General features: G+C 37.6%; 1 protein-coding gene across 3 annotated transcripts in view; it reads left to right on the top strand.

The window, feature by feature from the left end:
* Positions 1–22,915, top strand: part of NT5C2 (5'-nucleotidase, cytosolic II) — an 81,144-nt gene that overhangs the window by 3,040 nt on the left and 55,189 nt on the right. For 2 of the 3 annotated variants that reach the window (XM_034663206.1, XM_034663204.1), the window contains exon 2: positions 12,194–12,318. In XM_034663206.1, coding sequence (XP_034519097.1) covers positions 12,218–12,318 — 101 coding nt within the window. In that variant the 5' untranslated portion in view covers positions 12,194–12,217. Of the gene's footprint in view, positions 1–7,315; positions 8,339–12,193; positions 12,319–22,915 lie in introns of those variants that run through there. The other variant, XM_034663205.1, reaches the window with a different exon arrangement.

Below are 22,915 nucleotides of genomic sequence, written 5' to 3'. Positions count from 1 at the left end.
TAATTCCATTGAAGCAGTACTGGCATACCTTCAATTCTCTATAAATGTTAACTCTTGCATTTTTTGTTCAAAGTGGGGGACGTTACTGCGTGTTGGTGGGATCAGAAAAACAAGATGGTGACATGAGAGTAAGAAGATGCAAAAATGGATATAATGAGGGTTTAATGAATAGGTTGTTCTCACTAAAAGTATGTGGTAGAGTAATAGTATGAGATAAAGCTAGGGACAGAATTTCTGGTAAGCTGTTTACAAGATAGGCTATGTGGATTTCTTGAAGATAGAGCACAATTAATGAAGTAAGATAAGTTTTTTTTTTTTTTAAGGTTTTGTTTATTTATTTGAGAGAGCGAGAGAGAGCACGAGGGAGAGTTGGGGAGAGGGAAAAGCAGGCTCCCTGCTGAGCTGAGAGCCTGACATGGGGCTCTATCCCAGGACCCCAGGATCATGACCTGAGTTGAAGGCAGATGCTTAACCCACTGAGCCACCAAGGTGCCCCAGGATAACCTTTTTTAATGACTGATTGGTGTTTTTTTTTTTTAATTTATTTTTATTTTTATTTTTTTTAAAGATTTTATTTATTTATTCAACAGAGATAGAGACAGCCAGCGAGAGAGGGAACACAGGCAGGGGGAGTGGGAGAGGAAGAAGCAGGCTCATAGCGGAGGAGCCTGATGTGGGGCTCGATCCCATAACGCCAGGATCACGCCCTGAGCCGGAGGCAGACACTTAACCGCTGTGCCACCCAGGCGCCCCTGTTTTGTTTTTTAGGTTCAGACGTTAAGTAAGAAAGGTCTTTGCTTTAAAAGATTCGTTTATTCTAGAGAGAGAAAATCTATGAGTGGTTGAATGGGGGGAGGGGCAGAGGGCGAGGGCTAGAGAGAGAGACTCCGGAGCAGACTCCCTGCTGAGTGGGTAGCCCAGTGCAGGGCTCAGTCTCATGAGCCTGAGATCATGACCTCAAACCAAGAGTCAGATGCTCAATGGACTGAGCCATCCACATGCCCCTAAAAGTTCTTTGCTTTAAGGAAGTTGATTGCAAATTATTATGGATTACTAAATTTCTTATCATTTGACACAGTAAATCTTATATGACTTTTTATTATTTGAAATTTGATTGTGTTCTATGACTGGTTACCAGAGTTTGCAGTGGCTGTTCATTTTTTTCTTTTTAAGGTTTTATTTATTTATTTGACACAGAGAACACGCCCACGCATAAGCAGGGGGGAGGGGCAGAGGGAGACGTGGACTTCCCACTGAAGGGGGACCCCGATGTGGGACTTGATCTCAGAACCCTGGGATCATGACATGAGCAGAAAGCAGATGAACTGACTGAGCCCCCCAGGTGTCTTTCGTTCTTAAATGGAAAACAGCTTTAGCAACAAGCCAATAAAAACCAATAAAAATAGCAAAATTGCCAGCAGAGCAGCAAAACTGCCCTCTTTTTAGGTGGATTACAGAATCAGAAGGATTGGGGCGCCTGGGTGGCTCAGTCATTAAGCATCTGCCTTGGTCTCGGGTCATGATTCTGGCATCCTGGGATCAAGCCCCGCATCAAGCCCTGCATTGGGCTCCCTGCTTGGCGGTAAGCCTGCTTCTGCTCCCACTCACCCAGCTTGTGTTCCCTCTCTCTCTCTCTCTCTCAAATAAATAAATAAAATATTTAAAAAAAACACACCAGAATCAGAAGGATTAAATTGGCTTGGAGAGTGTTGAACTATTTGTTCCTACCTTTTGTATCTTTTTTTTTAATTTTTTAATTTTTTTTTAAAGATTTTATTTATTTATTCGATAGAGATAGAGACAGCCAGCGAGAGAGGGAACACAAGCAGGGGGAGTGGGAGAGGAAGAAGCAGGCTCATAGTGTAGGAGCCTGATGTGGGGCTCGATCCCACAACGCCGGGATCACGCCCTGAGCCGAAGGCAGACGCTTAACCGCTATGCCACCCAGGCACCACTCTTTTTTTTTTTTTTTAAAGATTTTATTGATTTATTTGGGGAAGTGGCAGGCAGAGGCAGAGGGAGAGGGAGAAGCAGAAGCAGGCTTCCGGTTGAGCATGGAGCCCGATGCAGGGCTTGATCCCAGGACCCTGGGATTATGACCTGAGTCAAAGGCAGATGCTTAACCAACTGAGCCACCCAGCCTCCCCACTTTTTTTTTATTTTTTAAGTAGACTCCAAGCCCATCCTGGACCCCAGTACGGGGCTTGCACTCACAACCCTGAGATCAAGACCTGAGCTGAGATCAAGTCGGATGCTTAACCAACTGAGCCACCCAGGTGTCCCTAGTACACTTTTTTTTTTTTTTTAAGATTTTATTTATTTATTTGACAAAGAGAGACAGCCAGCGAGAGAGGGAACACAGGCAGGGGGAGTGGGAGAGGAAGAAGCAGGCTCCCAGTGGAGGAGCCTGATGTGGGGCTCAATTCCAGGACTCCAGGATCATGTCCTAAGCCGAAGGCAGACGCTTAACGACTTAGCCACCCAGGCGCCCCAGTACATACACTCTTATTTAATACATTATACATATGATTTTGCAACATTTTTGTTGTTGTTGTTAAACATTTAAAAAAAATTTATTAATTTGTTAGAGAACAAGCAAGCAATACAGAGCATGGAGGGGGAGGGACAGAGGGAGATGCAGACTCCCTGCTGAGCAGGGAGCCCAATGCAGGGCTTAATCTCAGGGCTCTGAGATCATGACCTGAGCCAAAGGCAGATGCTTGATTGACTGAGCCACCCAGGCACCCCTACATTATTTTTTAAAGATATATTTATTTGAGAGAAAGCAGGAGAGTGGGAGGGGGCCGAGGGAGAGAGAATCCTCAAGCACACTCCTGGATGAGTGCAAAGCCCAACTCAGGGCTCAATCCCAGGATCCTGAGATCATGACCTGAGCTGAAATCAAGAGTCAGGTGTTTGAGACACCTAGGCACCCCAACATTGTTTATAGTGTGTGTCTATGTTTTGATAAGTCTTTAGCTCATTTTCATTGCTCTATAGTGTTGTATTATATGAATAAACCAGTTTGTGGATTTTTAGGTGTTTCTGATTTTTTTTTTTTTTTTTTTGCTATTAATGAAGCATAAACATTCTTGGATTGTCATGTTGTTTACATGTGTGAGAGAATTCTTAGCTTAGGAAAATTTTAGGTTGTAGAGTATGAAGATCTTCCAACTTTATTAGATAATGCCAAATTATTTTCCAAAATACTAAATAATCAACAGCAGGTTATGAGAGTTCCCATTTTGCAATATCCTCACAAACACTGTCTAGACTTTAAAATTTTAAAACGAAATCAAATTTCATTTTAATTTGCTTTCCCCTGATCATAAGTGAGGTTGAGCTTCTTTACATCTGTATATTATAAGATTTCCTTTTCTGTAAATTGTATTTATAGACTTCTATTGGCTTGCTTGGTTTTCCATCATTAGTCCATAGCTCTCTTTATTTACTAATCCTCTCAATTATGGTGTAGCAAATATTTTCTCAGTGTTTAGTCTCTCGTTGTGCAGAACTTTTACATTTTTATTTCAACTATTGGCAAAATTTCAATACAAAAAAAGTGCAATAATAGTTCAGTGAATTTACCTTTCATCTGGATTCACCAGTTAACATTGCTACATTTATCTTTCATTTATACGTTTTTTTTCCTGAATCATTTAAAAGTAAGTTGCAAGTGGAATACTATGCAGCCATCAAAAATGAAATCTTGCCATTTGCAACAACGTGGATGGAACTAGAAGGTATTATGCTAAGCAGAATAAGTAATCAGAGGAAGACAATTATCATGTGATCTCACTCACATGTGGAATTTGAGAAAGAAGGCAGAGGATCACGGGGGTGGGAGGGAGGGGAGGAAAAAATGAAACAAGAAGAAACCAAAGGGGAGACAAACTATAAGAGACTCCTAATCTCAGAAAACTGAGGGTTGCTGGAGTGGAGGGGGGTGGGAGAGATGGGGTAACTGGGTGATAGACATTGGGGAGGGCATGTGTTGTGAGCACTGTGTATTGTGTAAGACTGATGAATCACAGACCCGTACCCCTGAAACAAATAATACATTATATGTTAATAGTAAAAAAAAAAAAAAAAAGTTCTAAAAAAGATGCGTATATCTAATCAGTATAACACAGTTTTAAACCTTTCACCTAAAAAAAAAAAAAAAAGTTAATTGCAGACATCATGATACTTCATTCCTCAACAGATCTACTTGAATATCCTAAAAACAAAGATGTCCTACAAAACTACATGTTTAACATGGAGGTAACATTGTTATCTAATATCTGGTACATATTAAAAGTTTCACGGTTGCCCCCAGTAATGACTTTTTTTTTTTTTTTTTTTAATATAAGTAGCCTAGGTGTGGAGCTCAGTGCAGGGCTTGAACTCGCCAACCTGAGATCAAGACTCAGACGCTTAACCAACTGAGCCACCCAGGCACTGCTGCTCCCCCCAAGAAAGAACTTTATAGTTTTTCTCCAATCTAACCCTTGGTCCTGGATCTAGTCAAAGATCATGAATTGCATTTAGTTGCCATGTCTCTGTAATTACTTTTAATCCACAGCACGTCCAGCTTTTTGTTTGTTTTCATAATATATATTTGAAGAGCCCAGGCCAGTTGTTTTGTGGAACAAAACTATAATAAAAGTCATATGAATGTAGTCTCTTTCATTATCTTCTTGTACTGTCCTCCCCCTTCTTGTAATGACATGAGATGATAAAATGTCTATGTGCTGAGATGAAGTGAAGTGAATGACATAGGCATGGTGACGTAACCTTAAGCTACTATCGACCTTCTGACTATGCAGGAGAAGGAAGATCATCTGCTTCTGGGGACTGCAGTTGACCATGGGTAACTGAAGCCATGGAAAGGGAAACCACAGATTGGGGGGTGGATACTGTTCTACATGGTGCAGAGGCTGCAAATGTTAAACAATGTAAGCTCTAGCATTATAAGTAATTTATTAAGCACTATGTATCAGCCATTGTTCTTAGCACCTTGCACTTATTAATGTATTGAATCTTTGTTCCAACTCTGACCATTTTGGAGTGGAAGAAACTGAAGCAAGTGTGTAATTTGCTCAGTCATAGAGCTAATTAGTTAGAGGCAGGTTTTGAACCCAGGCAGTGTGACTCTAGAATCTACACTCTTCATCACAAGTATAATTCTATGACCTTAGTCAAATTATTGAACTTCAGTATGCTGTTTTCTTCTTTGTATGACAAAGATAATAGCACCTAACTCACATGGTTGTGAGAAGTCAGATAAAATATGTATAGTGCTTAAAATAATAAATGAAAAAGGTGAACACTTAGTAAATGTTAGCTGTTAAATTACTGTTATTAGGGCATTGAACTTACACATATCTCTGAATTTTTACTGAATAAGTAGAATAATCCATAAATGTGATTTTATAAACCAAAAAGTGGAAATACTGTGGTGAATATTTCTGACTTTCTGATTTTTATTATTTTTTTTTATTTTGTGAGAGGAAAGATAATAGGTAAAGCAAAGTTGAATGGTACACCAGGAACTCATCAGTAAAATAATTAGTTCATTTTGAAATCAGACAGATTTTTTTTTTACCTCCTTTTTTATTTTATTTTATTTTATTTATTTATTTTTTTTTAAAGATTTTATTTATTTATTCAACAGAGATAGAGACAGCCAGTGAGAGAGGGAACACAAGCAGGGGGAGTGGGAGAGGAAGAAGCAGGCTCATAGCAGAAGAGCCCGATGTGGGGCTCGATCCCATAACGCCGGGATCACGCCCTGAGCCGAAGGCAGACGCTTAACCGCTGTGCCACCCAGGCGCCCCTTTACCTCCTTTTTTTAAAGAATATTCAGGAACCATTACTGAAGGTGCAAGGTATTTTATATTGGCTGAATGTAAAAACTGTTAGGCTTCATTACCTTTATGCTTTTGAAAGACCATAGTTAATTATAGCAATATATTGAAGAAATAGATGGCATACTACATATCCTCAAGCCCATTCATTTAAAATGTTTTCTTTACATGCTTGTTCTTTGTGTCAATGACCATGTTATCGTTGAAGGTCTTGTATTACTTAAAACATTCAGTTAGAAGCAACCTTCATATGCTGATATAGAGCAGATATATAGCATTCTGTGTGATAGGGCTGAGGTAACAGAATTCTAGGAGTAGCAGCAGTAGAATGTTGAGGAGAACTAACAAAATTCAGGTCTCTTTTGTATATGTTTACGAACTTCAGGAACATATGAAATAAATTTGTATTTTCCAATTAGTTTCAGACTAGAGATTAGAGCATGTTATTGCTTGAAGAAAAACAAATTGTCAAGGCAACAGGTACTGCATTTCCCACTTGACAAGATCTCTTCTCAGTTTTGTTATTCTCCATCAGAAAACAAGGAACCTTTTGTTCCAAGGCCTGATGTCGAAATGTTAGCAAAATATTACATTAATCAAGCCAAGAATCTTGTGTTTCTGAACCAAAAGTAAGATTTCACAAAGACTCATTTAGAGCATTAAAAGGAACTTGTGCAATATTCTTGAATTTTCAGGCTTACGAGAATTAGCTTCTAAAAAGCAAAGACCTCCAAGTGTAGAGTTTTAGGAGTTCCATTTGTTTCTGCCTGTCTGTACCAAGTCTGCTGTTAAAGGAGCTGGGGTTGCAGCAGCAAACAAAACAAGTCTTGCCCTTATGGAGCTTACATTTTAGAGAAAGTGTCTGACTCTGTCAAAATATATCATGTCTGGAAGTGCTAATGTGCAAAAAAAAGAAAAATAGGGATTCCTGGGTGGCTCAGTTGGTTAAAGCGTCTGCCTTCGGCTCAGGTCATGATCCCAGGGTCCCGGGATTGAGTCCTGTGTCAGGCTCCTTCTCAGCAGGGAGACTGCCAACCCCTCTGCTTGTGCGGGCGCTCTCTCTCTGTCAAATAAATAAAATCTTAAAAAAAAGGGTAAGAGGATAGCAAATAGTATGTGTGAGTTTATTAGTTGGAATTTGTTAGCTGTATCACTTGGTGTGCCAAGTATGAATGCTGGCCTTTTACAGGAGTGTATAGCGCAACTGAGGGCAAATGATAGAACTGAATGAAACTAATGGAATAAAAAATGAACAAAAAACTGTCATGAACTATTCAAAAGGCAAGAGGGTAATGAAACATTTAACACAGTTTTGTTTTTTAAAGATTTTTAATTTATTTATTTGACAGAGATAGAGACAGCCAGTGAGAGAGGGAACACAAGCAGGGGGAGTGGGAGAGGAAGAAGCAGGCTCATAGCAGAGGAGCCTGATGTGGGGCTCGATCCCATAACGCCGGGATCACGCCCTGAGCCGAAGGCAGACGCTTAACCTCTGTGCCACCCAGGCGCCCCTACATAACAGTTTTAAAGAGTCTCCCTCTTGGGGAAAAATTGACTACTACATCTTAAAATGCTTTATGTGATTATTTTCTTCTATGTATTACTTTTATGATTAGAAGGAACAAAAGCTACAAAAATACTTTCAGAGCTATAGTTTGTTACAAAGCGCTGTCCTTTGGATTAGAAATGACACTGTTGTCGGGAAGGAGGAATTTTCTCTGCCCTTCAAAGTCCTAGCTGGACTAAGAATCAAATTGACATGAGACAGATTAGCAGGAGAAAATCAAATTTAATAGCATACATAAGAGGAATCCTCAGAGACATGGAAATTCCAGAGACAGGCAACATGATTCTTATGTGAGCTGAGGAAAAGGGGTAAGGGCCTGAGGATACAAAGGGCAGAAAGACCATTAGCAGGAAGATGAGAAGAAATGGTTGGAAAACAAAGATTGCCTTATGTATATGTGTCTTAGGTAGGGGAATCTCTGTTAATAGTTCTCTTCTTGGTACAAGCAGGCAGTTGAGGGGGAGGTAAAGAGCTTTTCCTGAATCTGCTGAGTTTTGACTGCTTTTAACTCAAAACAGTGTTCATACCAAAGTGGCCCATCTTGGGGCAGCCAGCCCTTGGCCCCTTGTGCTATTAACAATAGATACTATGATTTAGATTTTCAGCAGTATTGTTAGAGGAATTAATCTAGACCTGGATCTGACTTCCCTTGTTTTCTAGGGAATGTATTTATTAGTTAGTTTGTTTGTGGTTATGTTACAAAGGGGACCCTAAGCTGCACATACTGTTAAAAATAACTGACCACTATATTTTCTTGGTTTTACTTGCTCATTGGTCAAGGAATAGGGTTATCAAGGGCTCTGTGTAAAATGTTCCCACTTATCAAACAGATACCTCTTCCTTACTGTCTGCATCAGCTGGTAAAGGTGACTGTACATATGTGCATTTTCCTTTTGGGAGAAATGGTCCACAGCACTAACTGGTAAGTCTTATTGTATAGTCCGTATTGTCAGTATTCTTTTGGTTCAACATACCTGATAGTTCATATATAACCTGTGTTAATTATATAGATTGTACATTTAAAGCTGTTACCGAGTTGTTAGAACGCAAGAGTGAAAACAAGGTCATATGAATTATTTTGTATCACAACAAAGGAAATTTTTTTTAAAGATTATTTGAGAGCGCGCGAGAGAGTGCTCTTAAGCGGGAGGAGGGGCAGTGGGAGAGGGAGAAGCAGACTCCCGCTGAGCAGGGAGCCCCATGTGGGACTCCATCCCAGGACCTTGGAATCATGACCTGAGCCAAAGGCAGACACTTAACCAACTGAGCTACCCAGGTACCCCACAAAGGAAATTTTATTTATTTATTTATTTTATTTAAAAAAATTTTTTAGGTTTTGTTTGTTTTTGTTTTTGTTGTTGTTGTTGTTGTTGTTGTTGAGAGATCGGGAGATAGAAGAGGAGATTCCGAATGAGAAGCAGACTCCTTGCGGAGCAGGGAGCCTGACATGGGACTCCATCCCAGGTCCCTGGGATCATGACCTGAGCCGAAGACAAACACTTAACCCGACTGAACCACCCAGGCACCTGGAAATGTTTTTAAAAAGTCAACTATAATAAAGTAATTTTATTACTTTACACATGTGTGCATACACATACACAAACATAATGTGTCTACTTAGTTCAGTACCAGGCCCTACAAATGGAAGATGTAGCTTTAACTCTTCTTTTTCTGTAAACTAGTTTAATATGTGTAATATGCAACGAAGTTTGTATTTATGAGGATTAAAATAAATTTCACACTGGTGAGAAGATTTGAAGAATCCATTCAAAATTATCCTTTTCATTCAAGTTTCAGGGCAGTGTTCTTAGAATGGTTGATTATAAAACTTAACAATGTCAGGTTTTCTATTTCAAACAATAAATTCGGTGAAGTTTAGTAAAACACTGAGAGTTCATATTTACGTACTGTTATCATTACCCCATTATCTATATTGACATACTTATCTGTTGAAAAATGAGTATTTGATTCAATATACAGTATAAAACACTTTGCCAGATAGACTTGTGCTACATGATATGTTTAAGTGCTATTCCTTTTTTTTCTTTTTTAAAGATTGTATTTATTTGAGAGAGAGCATGGCCCAAAGCCGGGCTTGATCCCAGGACTCTGGGATCATGACCTGAGCTGAAGGCACATGATGAACTGACTGAGCCACCCAGGTGCCCCTTAAGTGCTGCTCCTTTCCAAGTGAATTACTGATGTGACCTGAAACGTTTAAAATGGTTTTGCTAACCAGGTTTATCCTGCAGTTTCAGTTATTCTTTGCTTCCTGTTTTTAGCAGTTGCCTGGAGCTGTTGGGGCAGCTCGTTTCCCTTTTTGAGGTGGGGGGAGGGTGACATTAGTGGTGAAAGGAACCGAGTATGTTTTGCCTATGAAATATTTTTTAAGTGTGAAACTACAGTATTTCAAATGCTTGAAAGCTCATTTCACTTGTTACTCTTCAGGCTGTATATTTTATGTTGAAACAAAGAATTTTCTAACTGTACCGTATTGTTTGAAAGGAATTAAAATTGAGTTTTTATTCAGTATTAGTCATTGCTGTACCTTACTGAAAGAAACTCCTCTTAAGCTTGACCCTTAAACAGGTGACAAATGAAATATTTACCTACTTAATAGAAATCTCTTATTTTGGCCAGATGATAAAGCATCTTCATCTTTACTTTTTTTTTTTTTTAAGATTTTATTTATCTATTCATAAGAGAGAGAGAGGCAGAGGGAGAAGCAGGCTCCCCAAGGAGCAGGGAGCCCGATGTGGGACTCGATCCCAGGATCCTGTGATCACGACCCAAGCCAAAGGGAGACGCTCAACCAACTGAGCCACCCAGGCGCCCATCTTCATCTTTACTTTTAATATTACTATGAAAAATAGTTAAACATTAGATTAATCCTGTGGCTAGAGTTCAAAAGTCTGTCATACAGGGTTAAAATGTGTTAGATAAGATCATAGTAAAATTGTCATGCGAGGAATTGTTTGAAGATGATGATTTAAGAAAATCTTACCCCTTACCTTCACATAACTATATAGACTTCATGGCACGTTTTATCCCATGTTAGTGATAATCATTTATGTTTACATTTTAGTTTGTTTTTTTTTTAAGATTTTACTTGTTAGAGAAAGAGAGTGCATGTACAAGCAGGGGGAGGGGCAGAGGGAGAGGGAGAAGCAGACTCCCTATTGAGCAGGGAAGCCCAACATGGGGCTCCATCCCAGGACCCTGAGATCATGACCTGAGCTGAAGGTAGAGGCTTAACAGACTTAGCCACCCAGACGCCCCTAAAGTTTTATGTTGTCTTTGCTGGGAGTGTGTGACTTGAATTTTCAAAATAAAATATATTTTGTTTAGTCCATGAATGACCCAAGAAAGTGCTTTGAATTTTTCCTACAAATAATTTGTAGGAAGTAATAAAAAGTAATAAAAAATTAAAATACATGGGAAATCTTTCTTAGGGTAATTACTACCTCTAATTTTTAAGGAAAGAAAAAGTCTGACTTTCAAAAACGTTTCACTGAGGTATAAATACATACAATAAACTACACAAATTGAGAGTGTACAATAAGTTTTGACATGTATATACTCGTGAAACGATCACCATAATTAAGGTAATGAACATATCCCTCCCAAAAGTTTCCTGGGTCCCTCTTTGCCTTACTACTTCCCCCTCCGCAACCACTGATCTTATTTCCGTCACTATAGGTTAGTTTGCACTTATAGAATTTTATGTAAACAGGATTATATAGTATGCAATCTTGTATGCTTTCACTCAGCATAATTTTGAGATTTATTCGTGCTATGAGTAGTTCATTCCTTTTTATTGCAAAGAAGTATTCCATTGTATGGACGTACTACAGTTTATCCATTCACCTGTTCAGAGACATTTGGGTTGTTTTTAGTTTATGGCTGTTACAAACAAAGTTGCTATGAATATTTGTGTATGTCTTTACGTGAATATATGCTTCCATTTCTCTTGGATAATTACTTAGGAGTAGAATGGTTGGGACATAAAGTTAAATATATGTTTAACTTTTAAAGAAATAGTAAACTTTTCCAAAGTGCTTGTACCATTTTTAGTTTTACCAGTGGTGTATTAGAGGTCTCGTTGCTCTGTTTCCTCACCAAGTTTGTCATGGTCAGTCTTCTTAAAATTAAACATTCTAACAGGCATGTAGCGGAATCTTTTTTTTTTTTTTTAAGATTTTATTTATATATTTGACAGAGCACAGGTAGGGGAGCAGCAGGCAGAGGGAGAAGCAGACTCCCTGCTGAGCAGGGAGCCCGAAGTGGGGCTCCAGAGCCCAGGACCATGGGATCATGACCTCAACCAAAGGCAGACACATAACAACTGAGTCACCCAGGCGCCCCCACATAGTAGAATCTTACTGTGGTGGTAATTTGCATTTCCCGATGATAAATGATGTTGAGCATCATTTCATGTACTTATTTGGCATCTGTGTATCTTTATTGATGAAACATCAGATCTTTTGCGCTCGCGTGTGTTTTTTGTTTTTTGTTTTTTTTTTTAGAGAATGTGCTAGGGAATGGGTACTGAGGTAGGAGAGAGAGAGAATCTGAAGCAGGCTCCTCGCTCAGCACAGAGCCTGATGCTGGGCTCGATTTCATGACCCTGAAATCATGACCTGAGCTGAAATAAAGAGTCAGACGCTTAACCAACTGAGCCACCCTGGCGCCCCTAGAGTTTCTAATTAAAAAAAAAATTTTTAACAGTAAATAGATACCAGTATTAAGCCACTAAATTACTGATTTTCTTTTCTAGAATTCATCATACAATTGAAATAAAATGACAACCTCCTGGAGTGATCGGTTACAGAATGCAGCGGATATGCCTGCTAACATGGATAAACATGCCCTGAAAAAGTATCGGCGAGAAGCCTATCATCGGTAAGTATTTTGTCTATTTAATCCTCAAAACATCTCTATAAAGTGGGCACATATTATCTTTATTTTACAGATGATGAAATTAATTGACATTTGCCACAAACTGATTATAGTTTTTATTTATTTATTTATTTATTTATTTTTAAAGATTTTATTTATTTATTTGACAGAGATAGAGACAGCCAGCGAGAGAGGGAACACAAGCAGGGGGAGTGGGAGACGAAGCAGCAGGCTCATAGCGGAGGAGCCTGATGTGGGGCTCGATCCCATAACGCCGGGATCACGCCCTGAGCCGAAGGCAGACATTTAACCGCTGTGCCACCCAGGCGCCCCTGTTTTGTTTTTAATTTACCATACTGCTGCCACTGCATTTTAAAAAGGAAATTTCTTGTTTTTTACATCTACGAATAAAAGTCCTTAACTGAAGAGAGCCTTAGATGCTAGAAAATTGTACCTTAGTTAATAAGAATGAAAATTTTTTTTTAAGAATGAACTCTAAATTGACATTTGCCACAAACTGATTATAGTTTTGTTTTTAAGATTTTATTTATTTATTTGACAGAGAGAGAGCACAAGCAGGGGGAGCGGGAGAGGGAGAAACAGAGTCCCCGCTGAGCAGGGAGCCTGACTTGGGGGCTTGGTACCAGGACCCTGGGATCGTGACCTGAGCCGAAGACAGACACTTAACTGACTGAGTGACCCAGGCACCCCCCAATTATAGGTTTTAAATTGATTTTTTAAATTGTGTCTACTGGCTACTTTATTATATTGAATGTGGGTAGCTCTAGGTATTAGCAATATTTTCTTGTATTAAGATTTTAACATTTTCTCTGAATCATTTTTCCTTAAAAGTTGAAAATGTAGGGCAGCTGGGTGGCTCAGTCAGTTAAGCACCCGACTCTTGGTTTTGGCTCAGGTCATGATCTCATGGATGGTGAAATTGAGCTGCATGTTGGACTCCATGCTCAGCAGGGAGTCTGCTTAAAGATTTTCTCCTTCTGCCCCTCCCCCTGCTCACACTCACTCACTCTCAAATAAATAAATCTTTAAAAAGTTTAAAATATAAATATTTTAAATTTATCACTGTTTTTTAAAGATTTTATTTTTTTGAGAGAGTGAGCACAAGAGGAGGGAGTATCAGAGGGAGAAGCAGACTCCCTGCTGAGCAGAGAGCCAGACGCGGGACTCGATTCTGGGACCCCCTGATCATGATCTGAGCCAAAGGCAGTCTCTTAACCAGCTGAACCACCCAGGTGCCCCTATTTTTCACTTTTTAAAAAAATATATTTTATTTATTTATTTAAGAACGAGAGAGAACACAAGCAGGCAGAGGTTCAGAGGGAGAGGGAGAAGCAGACTCCCTGCTGAGCAGGGAGCCCGATGCGGGACTTGATCCCAGGACCGTGGGATCACGACCTGAACCAAAGGCAGATGCCCAACTGACTGAGCCATGAGGTGCCCTTATTTGTCACTTTTTTTTTCTTTTTAAGATTTTATTTATTTATTTGACAGAGAGAGAGACAACCAGCAAGAGAGGGAACACAAGCAGGGGGAGTGGGAGAGGAAGAGGCAGGCTCCCAGCAGAGCAGGGAGCCTGATGTGGGGCTCGATCCCAGAACCCGGGGATCACACCCTGGGCTGAAGGCAGACGCTTAACGACTGAGCCACCCAGGCGCCCCTATTTGTCACTCTTTAAAAAAGGTTTATTTGTTCATTTTTTATAGAGAAGAGAGTGTGAGCTGTGGGGGAGGGGCAGAGAAAGAGGGGGAAGCAGACTCCCCGATGAGCATCTTAAGGCAGGTGCTTAACCGACTGAGCCACTCGGGTGCCCCTTATTTGTCACTTCTAATAGATTGAATTATTGGCTGTTTCTGCCTAATGTTTAGTAGTTAAGATATGTGGAAGTAGGTACTGCATTTAGAAATCACTTGTTTTTAGACAGAAATTAGAGGTTTACATTTCCATAAATTAATAGAATGGGAAGTCCTGGGCCCTATTAGAACTATCTCTACCTCCCATGTTGGGAAAGCAAGGCATAAGTAGAAATGCTGGTGTACTGGTAGTGCTAAAAAGTTGCATGGAAACTCCAGGAATCTACAGCAACTCATAATTACTCATTTGTTTCTAAGCTAGAGGAAAGAGGAAATATTTGGTATTTTATACTTATCCAATTGTTTGTTGTCCTTATGCTACATACATTTGGCTATGATGTAACGTATTTATCAGTGGAAACAAGGGCTAGAATTATGCAATGAGGAGAGATCATCTAGTACACATCAAGTGTCTTAATTGTATTTAGTATGTCATAGCCTGAGTGCTTCTGACTCATTTAGAATGATATTTCCTGGAAGATTTTAGACTGGCTCTGCACCCTACATTCTTCATATGGTAGAGTGCAGTCTGAAATAATAGAAATAGTAGGAAAAACACCTTCAAGGATTTAAATTTTTAGATCATTTAAAACTTTTTTCTTTTTTTTTCTTTTTTCTTATTGTGGTAAAGTATACATAACATAAATTTGCCGCCATTTAAGTGTATACTTGAGTGGTATTAAGTATATTAACACTATTGTGCAGCCATCACCAGTATCCGTCCCCGTACCTTCATTTTGTACAGTTGATACTATATCTATTAAACAGTAAGTCCCCGTTCTCCCCTCCCCCAGCCCCTGGCAACCAACCACCATGATACGGTTTGTCTTTATAATTTTGAGTACTCTAAGTACTTCATGTAAGTGGAATCATACAGTATTTGTCTTTTTGTGACAGACATATCAGCATAATGTTCTCAAGGTTCATCCATGTTGTAGCATATTGCAGAATTTCCTTTTAAGGTAAAATTTGGGTTCTTGAATTCTTGCAGGTATTTGCTTTTGTTAATTAAAAAATTTTAATAGAAACCATTTCAAAAAGGAATTTATCTTAGTTTTATAGTTAAGTCAATTTGTAGAATATTCTGTTTCTGGGCTTTTTTATTAAAGACATTTATTGGAGTTAGTAATTTATCATTGGTTAAATTAGGCAGACTGTGATGATCATTTATCATAAACTACATTATATGTGATGCTTTAGAATTCCCTTTTTAGAAGAAGCTAAATATTTTTAGTTAAGTAAATAAACATCTAACTTCCGGCTTTTTTCTTGCTAATATTAGTCTTTTAAAAATGATGGTCATGAGTCATTATTAAGAAACTGGTCTTCAGAGGGTATGACTGTTGATCTTCTTCCATTTCCTTATTATGGTTGTTGAGTCTTCTAGGCTGAGGATAATCATCAGGCCAAACCCTTCATTTGAATAGTTTTGCTTTATGGTCAGAAGATAGGCTGAGCTGCTCATATATTGCAGTGGCTTGAAGGAGGCAGGTTAGACAATTATCTCTTAAATAGTTTTTTGTTTAACACTTAGACTCTGACAGTGATCAAAATAGATCAGAATTTATATCTACCATATCCAACAATGGAACAATTAGATTTTTCATCGGCTCTACACGTTTGTGCCCAGGTTGCTGAAGTCAGGTATTTGTTATTTTCCTTTAAAATTTTGATGATTGTAGTATAGAAGAATTTCTGTAAGTGAATTGGTTCTTTCTTTATGAATTCAGCTTATTAATCCAGCAGTGGTTTTTATCATGTTGAACTGAAATTTGATAAGTAATTGGGCTTGTGAATTTTTGGTTAAGCAGTCTTTTGCCTTATTTTAAAAGACATTGCAATCACTTTGTCTTTAAAGTTCTTTATATGTTTACCCCCCAAAATTTTTAATTGAAATTTACACTTCCAAAGCCATACCGGTGGTTATATAAACTTGCTGAATAATAGTTTCTTATCTAATCAAAGCTTTAAATTACAATATATGTTTAAAGAATAAAAAGGAATTTGTGTCATGTATAAAATTATTTTGTAGTACCTGTTGCTTGGCACACTGATAGAATTAGAAGTGGTTATGATTTTTTTTTTAAACTTCAAATAAAAAACAGGTATTAGGTTTTATACAGAGAGAGACTGCCAGGTTGATAAATTTTAATTTCTTTCTCACTTAACCACTTAATGGATATCACATGAATGTCATTCAGCTTTTTAGCTATGTCATTAATTAAGCTGAATTAACCTGTCATTTTAGTTTGGGTTCTAATATTCAAATGGATAAGTTAAGATTTCAGTAGCCATCTTATGAATTCAAAATCACATGGAAAATATAAGTCCTTGGGAATGTCAAGGAGCTGTGTTGCTTAAATAATGTACAGATGGCATATATCTTGTCAGGTTAAGAAGAGTGAGGTAGAGTTATCAGAACTGTGTTAAACTTTTTTTGCTATTATATCATTCTAATGTTTTGATTAATATTTCACATTCCTAAGGAATGACAAATGAAGATTCAGGGGCTGGTAAGGGTCTTTTTTAGCCTATTTATTTTGCCTAAAACATTGGATCTATAGAATACTATTCAACAATAAAAAGGATTGAACTATCGATACATGCAACTTTGCTATATCAAGAAAATTATGCTTAGTTCAATAAAGCCAATCTCAAAAGGTTACCTAATATATGATTTCATCTCTATAACATTCTTGAAATGAGAAAATTCTGGAGGTTGAGAACAGAGTAATGGTGGCAAGAGTTTAAGGATTGGGGTGGGTGGAGGGTGGTGGGCATAGCTATAAAACAATGGCACAAGGAATCCTTGTGATTGGAACTGTTTTGTGTCTTAACTCTGGTGATGATCACACAAAGGCTACACACACATGAGTGCATGTAAAACTGGTGAATCCGAATAAAGTTGGTGAATTGTATCAATGTCATTTCCCTGGTTGTGATATTATACTATATTTATGCAGGATTTTTTTCATTGGGGGAAACTAGGTGAACGGTAAGGGGGGATCTTTCTGTATTATTTCTTACTACAGCATATGAATCTGTAATTATTTCAATATAAAAAGTTTAAAAATTCAGTGACATGCCTTTTTTTTTTTACATCATAGGTATTCCTTGTGTCTTCTAGGTATAAGTACTTTTCATAATGCCTGATGATACTACTTTATTGAATATAAATTCTCTGAACTTTATTGTTCAGAAGATGATACTGGATCCTAGAACATTCTCAGTTTGTTTCTCTGCCACCACCCCCTGAATGCTTCTTCCAATAGCCTGCCTTAAAGTAAAATAGAAAAGGGATGGTGGTGACAAGGGAGAGAGAGAGGAGATTGCAGATCTTTGATTTAATGAAATCCTATAATAAGAAGCTCAGTTTGAGGAAATGTTACTCATATTTAAATAGCATATTTCAAGATTTTATTTTTTATTTTATTTTTTTTTTATTTATGCGACAGAGATAGAGACAGCCAGCGAGAGAGGGAACACAAACAGGGGGAGTGGGAGAGGAAGAAGCAGGCTCATAGCAGAAGAGCCCGATGTGGGGCTCAATCCCATAACGCTGGGATCACGCCCTGAGCCGAAGGCAGACGCCTAACCGCCGTGCCACCCAGGCGCCCCTAAATAGCATATTTCACATTCAAAGACTCTTGTGTATAGCTTCTTTTATTCAAAGTAATATCTGAGAGAGAGAGTAATCCATATTTTTGTGTATATCAGTAATTTGTTCTTTTTTATTACTATGTGGCATTCCATGGTATCAGCATACCACAATTTAGTCATCTATTTTCTTTCTTTTTTTTTTTTTTTTAAAGATTTTATTTATTTATTCGACAGAGATAGAGACAGCCAGCGAGAGAGGGAACACAAGCAGGGGGAGTGGGAGAGGGAAGCAGGCTCATAGCGGAGGAGCCTGATGTGGGGCTCGATCCCATAACTCCAGGATCATGCCCTGAGCCGAAGGCAGACGCTTAACCGCTGTCTGGCACTATTTATTGAAAAGATTTTTCTTTCCACATTAAATGATCTTGATATCCTTGTCAAAATCAGTTGGTCATAGTTGTGTATGTTTATTTCTGGACTCCCAGTTGTATTCCTTTGATCTATTTGTCCTCAGGTCAGTACTACACAGTCTTTATTGTTGTGTCTTTGTGTTAAGTTTGGAAATGATGATGTGAGTCCTTCAGTTTTGTTCTTCCTTTTCAAGATTGTTTTGGCTATTCTGTGGCCCACCTGTGTACATAAGAATTTTAAGATTATCTTGTTAATTTCTATAAAAAAGCCAGCTGGGATTTTGATAGGGATTATATTGAATCTGTATATCAATTTGAGGAGTATTTCCATCTCAACAATATTAAGTCTTCTGATTGATGAATATGGGATATCTTTCCATTTATTTAGATCTTCTTTAATCACTTTCTACAGTATTTTGTAGTTTTCAGTGCATAAGTCTTTTATTTCTTTTGTTACATTTATTCCTAAGTATTCTGTAGTTTCAGATGCTATAGTAAATGGAATTGTTTTCTTAATTTCGTTTTTTGATTATTCTTTGCTACTTTATGGAAATATGACTGGTTTTTGTATACGGATTTTGTATTCTTCATCTTGGTTTATTGCCTCTAATTGCTTTGTGGATTCTTTAGTGATTCTATACATAAGATCATGTTATCTGCAAATAAGGATAGTTTTACTTCTTTACCAGTTTGAAGGCCTTTTTTCTTGCCTAATTTTCACTAAAATGTCCAGTACAGTGCTGAATAGAACTGGTGAGAGTAGACATCCTTTTCTTTTCTTTTCTTTTCTCTTTTCTTTTCTTTTTTCTTTTCATTTCTTTTCTTTTCTCTTTCTTTCTTTTCTTTTTTTAAAATATTTGCATATTTTATTTTTTAAAATTTAAGTTCAATTAATTAACATATAATGTATTATTTGTTTCAGGGGTACAGGTCTGTGATTCATCAGTCTTATATAATACCCAGTGCTCATTATAACACATACCCTCCCCAGTGTCCCTCACCCAGTTACCCTATCCCCCCATCCTCCGTCCCCTCCAGCAGCCCTCAGTTTGTTTTCTAAGGATTAGGAGTCTCTTACGGTTTGTCTCCCTCTCTGGTTTTGTCTTGTTTCATTTTTTCCTCTCTTCCCCTATGATCCTCGCTTGTTTCTTAAATTCCACATATGAGGGAGATAATATGACAATTGTCTTTCTCTGGTTGACTTATTTCGCTTAGCTAATACCCTCTAGTTCCATCCAGGTCATTGCAAATGGCAAGATTTCATTTTTTTTTTTTTTAAGATTTTATTTATTCATTTAGGAGAGAAGATTTTTTACCTTTATTTGTCAGTGATTTTCGCTGAGTACACAGTCTTACACATATTTTTGAAATCATGAGTTCACACTATTGCTTCTAATTCCAGTTTGTCCCAAGAAGGTTCTTTCTTGTTTACTTTCATTCCATGAAATTACCTGTTGTTCTGTAGCAAGAACTCTGGCTCTTCACATCAACATATTTACTCATTTGTTCAATCTAATAATATATCTACAGTAGTTCCATAATTCCTTTGCTCATATCATAAACTTTTAAATAGTTGAGGATTTGTTTGTAGTACTTCTCCTTTCTTACTTACCCTGCCAGTGACTAATGGTATATAACCAAATGCTGGGGATTTTGTCTTTTGTTGTTGTTGTTGTTATTTGGATTAGTTATTTCTTGCTGTTTTGCTATACATTGTGGTTAGGGTAGTTGTATGCAGTGTAATTAGGTTCATTTGTTGGTTTGCTTTTTAGTTGTGTGGTTTTTTTTTTCTTTCCATTCTTGCTGATTTAATTGTATTATCATTTAATATAATATTACATAATACACCGTTTCATCACATTATATATGTTATTAAATATACTAGTAGTGAGCTTTCAAAGTTAAAATTATGCAAAAGGCATATCAAAAGTGTCACTCTCATGCATATTCCTTCTCAAGTTGGAGACTAATAAACTTTGGATTTGTTTTATTTATCTTGCTTGGGACTCATTTGATTTCTTGATTCTATGCTTGTCTTTAATTGGTTTTCTGACTTCTCAGTCATTATCTTTTTATATATTGTCCCTACTCTATTGTCTTTATCCTCTCTTTCTGAACTCTAATAAACATATGTTAGACATGAGCACTATGTCCCCTCTTCTCTCATTCTTTCTCTTGTATTTTCCGTCCTTTTTCTCTCCATGTTACATTCTGGAAGGTATTTCAGACCTACCTTTTAGTTCACTAACTCTCTTTTTAGTTGGGTCTGACCTGAATCTATCACATTTTAAATTTGGTTTTTATAATTTTTTTGTTTCAGAATTTCATTTTGAAATCTTTTATCAAATATGCTGTGTTATTTTTATAGTCTCCAGTTATATAGTAAACTTTTAAATCTTAACTTTAGTTTAAGAGTCAAAAGATCTGAAGTACATCCTGGCTCTATTTCCAACCCCCTCCTTTCAAGGCTTTTTAAAAGAATTTTAATTATTAATACATCTGTTCAGAAGTTAAACCATTTCAGTTCAGTATGATAATCCCAAATTTTAATCTCTCAATTATTTTTTAACAGTGTTTAAAAATATTTAGGTGACATCCGAGTAAATTCTTACTGTATGAGATTCGGGAGTACAGAAATACAGACTGAAATGTGAATGTTCCCCTTCACTTACTCTTTCACCCTCACTCCTCTCTCATAGGTGAATACCATTAGTAGTTTGGAGACCGTCTTTGTAGTCCCTTCGCAATACTTTATTTATTTAGATTTTATTTATTTGAGAGAGAGCAAGAGCATGCGCCCTGTAAGACTGATTTTTTCCACTTTCATTTTGAGCAGTTCCTTCCTCAACTCTGTATTTCATTAACTCTAAACTGAGTCTGCTTCATACATCATAATGTCTACTATGCTGCTTTTCATTCATAGTTACTCTTCTGTTGAAATGTTCTCCACCTACTTTTTTCCTTTTAGCCTGATTAACACCTGCTAATCCTTAGCATGGTGGTTAAGAGCCTGGGCCTTAGTTTAGCATTTTGCATTATTCCATTTAATTTCTTTTTCTTCTTCTTCTTCCTTTCTTTCTTTTTTTTTTTTTTTAAAAGATTTTATTTATTAATTTGACAGAGAGAGACAGCCAGCGAGAGAGGGAACACAAGCAGGGGGAGTGGGAGAGGAAAGAAGCAGGCTCATAGCGGAGGAGCCTGATGTGGGGCTCGATCCCATAACGCCAGGATCACACCCTGAGCCGAAGACAGACGCTTAACCGCTGTGCCACCCAGGCGCCCCTTCTTCTTCCTTTCTTTTTTTAAATTTATTTATCTGAGAGACAGAGAGCAGGAGAGAGAGAGCACGGGGAGGGAGAGGGAGAAGCAGACTTCCTGCTGAGCAGGGAGATGGTCGTGATTCTCCGTGTCCGGGGACCCTGGGATCATGACCTGAGCTGAAGGCAGACGCTTAACTGACTGAGCCACCCAGGCACCGTACACAATGTCAGTTTAAAAAAAACAACTTGGTCATTTTGTCCTTCAGTAAGACTCAGCCAAGAGAATATAGGTGCATCTCTGCTGTGCATATCTCTAATACTATAATTACATGCTACTTTTGAGCTTTGTAAGCGGGTCTCCTCCATTAGACTTTGAACTCCTTAAAATCAAGGACTGCCATGTTCATCTTTGTATTATAGGTACCAGGCACATAGAGATTCAGTGAATATATCTTGACTATATGAATGGAGTTTGAAAGGTCTAATCATCTCAGACAGTGCATTATCATTTGCATAGGAAGCTCATGTAAGTGTGTATATCCGTTGTTCAAGTAAGAATTGTTGTTTTCCTTTCTCTTTGCAAGTAGTAAAGCCTTAAACTAGTCATTATATTTATTTCCTCCACATTGAGCCACATAGTGAAAATCCCAGGAAGCCATGGGAAATTGGCAGTTTTAAGGATTAGGTTGTTTTTCCATATTATTTGTATTCTTGTATTTATGGAATTTTGGTTGAGGAGAGTCTGTGAAAGTCCTTCATCCTCATGTACAATTTGAGAATGGGATTTTTTAAAAAAGTATTTCCCAAGAGATATTTTGGTGAGATAATGCTTGACAAGCAACCCAGTTGCTTACCTACACCCCCACACCTGAAGTTATAATATGTTCTTTGAGCGCTCAAAAATGACAGACAACAACCCCAACAGATGTTACCTGTCTTCTATAAATAAAAAATCTGAGGTTTAGGGTAAGTAACTTATTCAAGGTTCCAGAGCCAGAAAGTGGGGAAGCTAGAATTTAAACCTAGTTGCTCCAGTGCTCATTCTCCTTCCATTATACCATACTGCTTTTCTAAATAAACTGAAAATAATTCTGGCTTGAAATTCATAGTATTTAATAATGCTTTATTTTAAAAAAATTTTTATTCAAGTATATTTAACATACAGTATTATTTTAGTTTCAGATATACTGCTTTTAGTTATTGGTGACTACACATTTTAATAACTAATAGAAACCTTAGTAAGATATTTAGGTAATAAAGAGATAATTTTTTTTTTAATTTAAAGTTTTAATTCATGTAGTATTTGTTTAAGGTATGTATATTTTTAATTTGAATCACTAGTAGGAGGATTTACTTGTCATTTCATTGTTCTTAAACTTTAGCATGCTTGTTCGTTTCTCCCCTTGTTGTAGAATCCCTGTACAGTATATTGGTCAGGAGGAAGGAATGTTGTAGATGG

This window comes from Ailuropoda melanoleuca, chromosome 6, assembly GCF_002007445.2.
Source record: "Ailuropoda melanoleuca isolate Jingjing chromosome 6, ASM200744v2, whole genome shotgun sequence".
NCBI classification, from domain to species: Eukaryota; Metazoa; Chordata; class Mammalia; order Carnivora; family Ursidae; genus Ailuropoda; species Ailuropoda melanoleuca.
The sequence above is the reverse complement of the archived record's forward strand: the minus strand, read 5'-3'. Positions and strand labels throughout refer to the sequence as shown.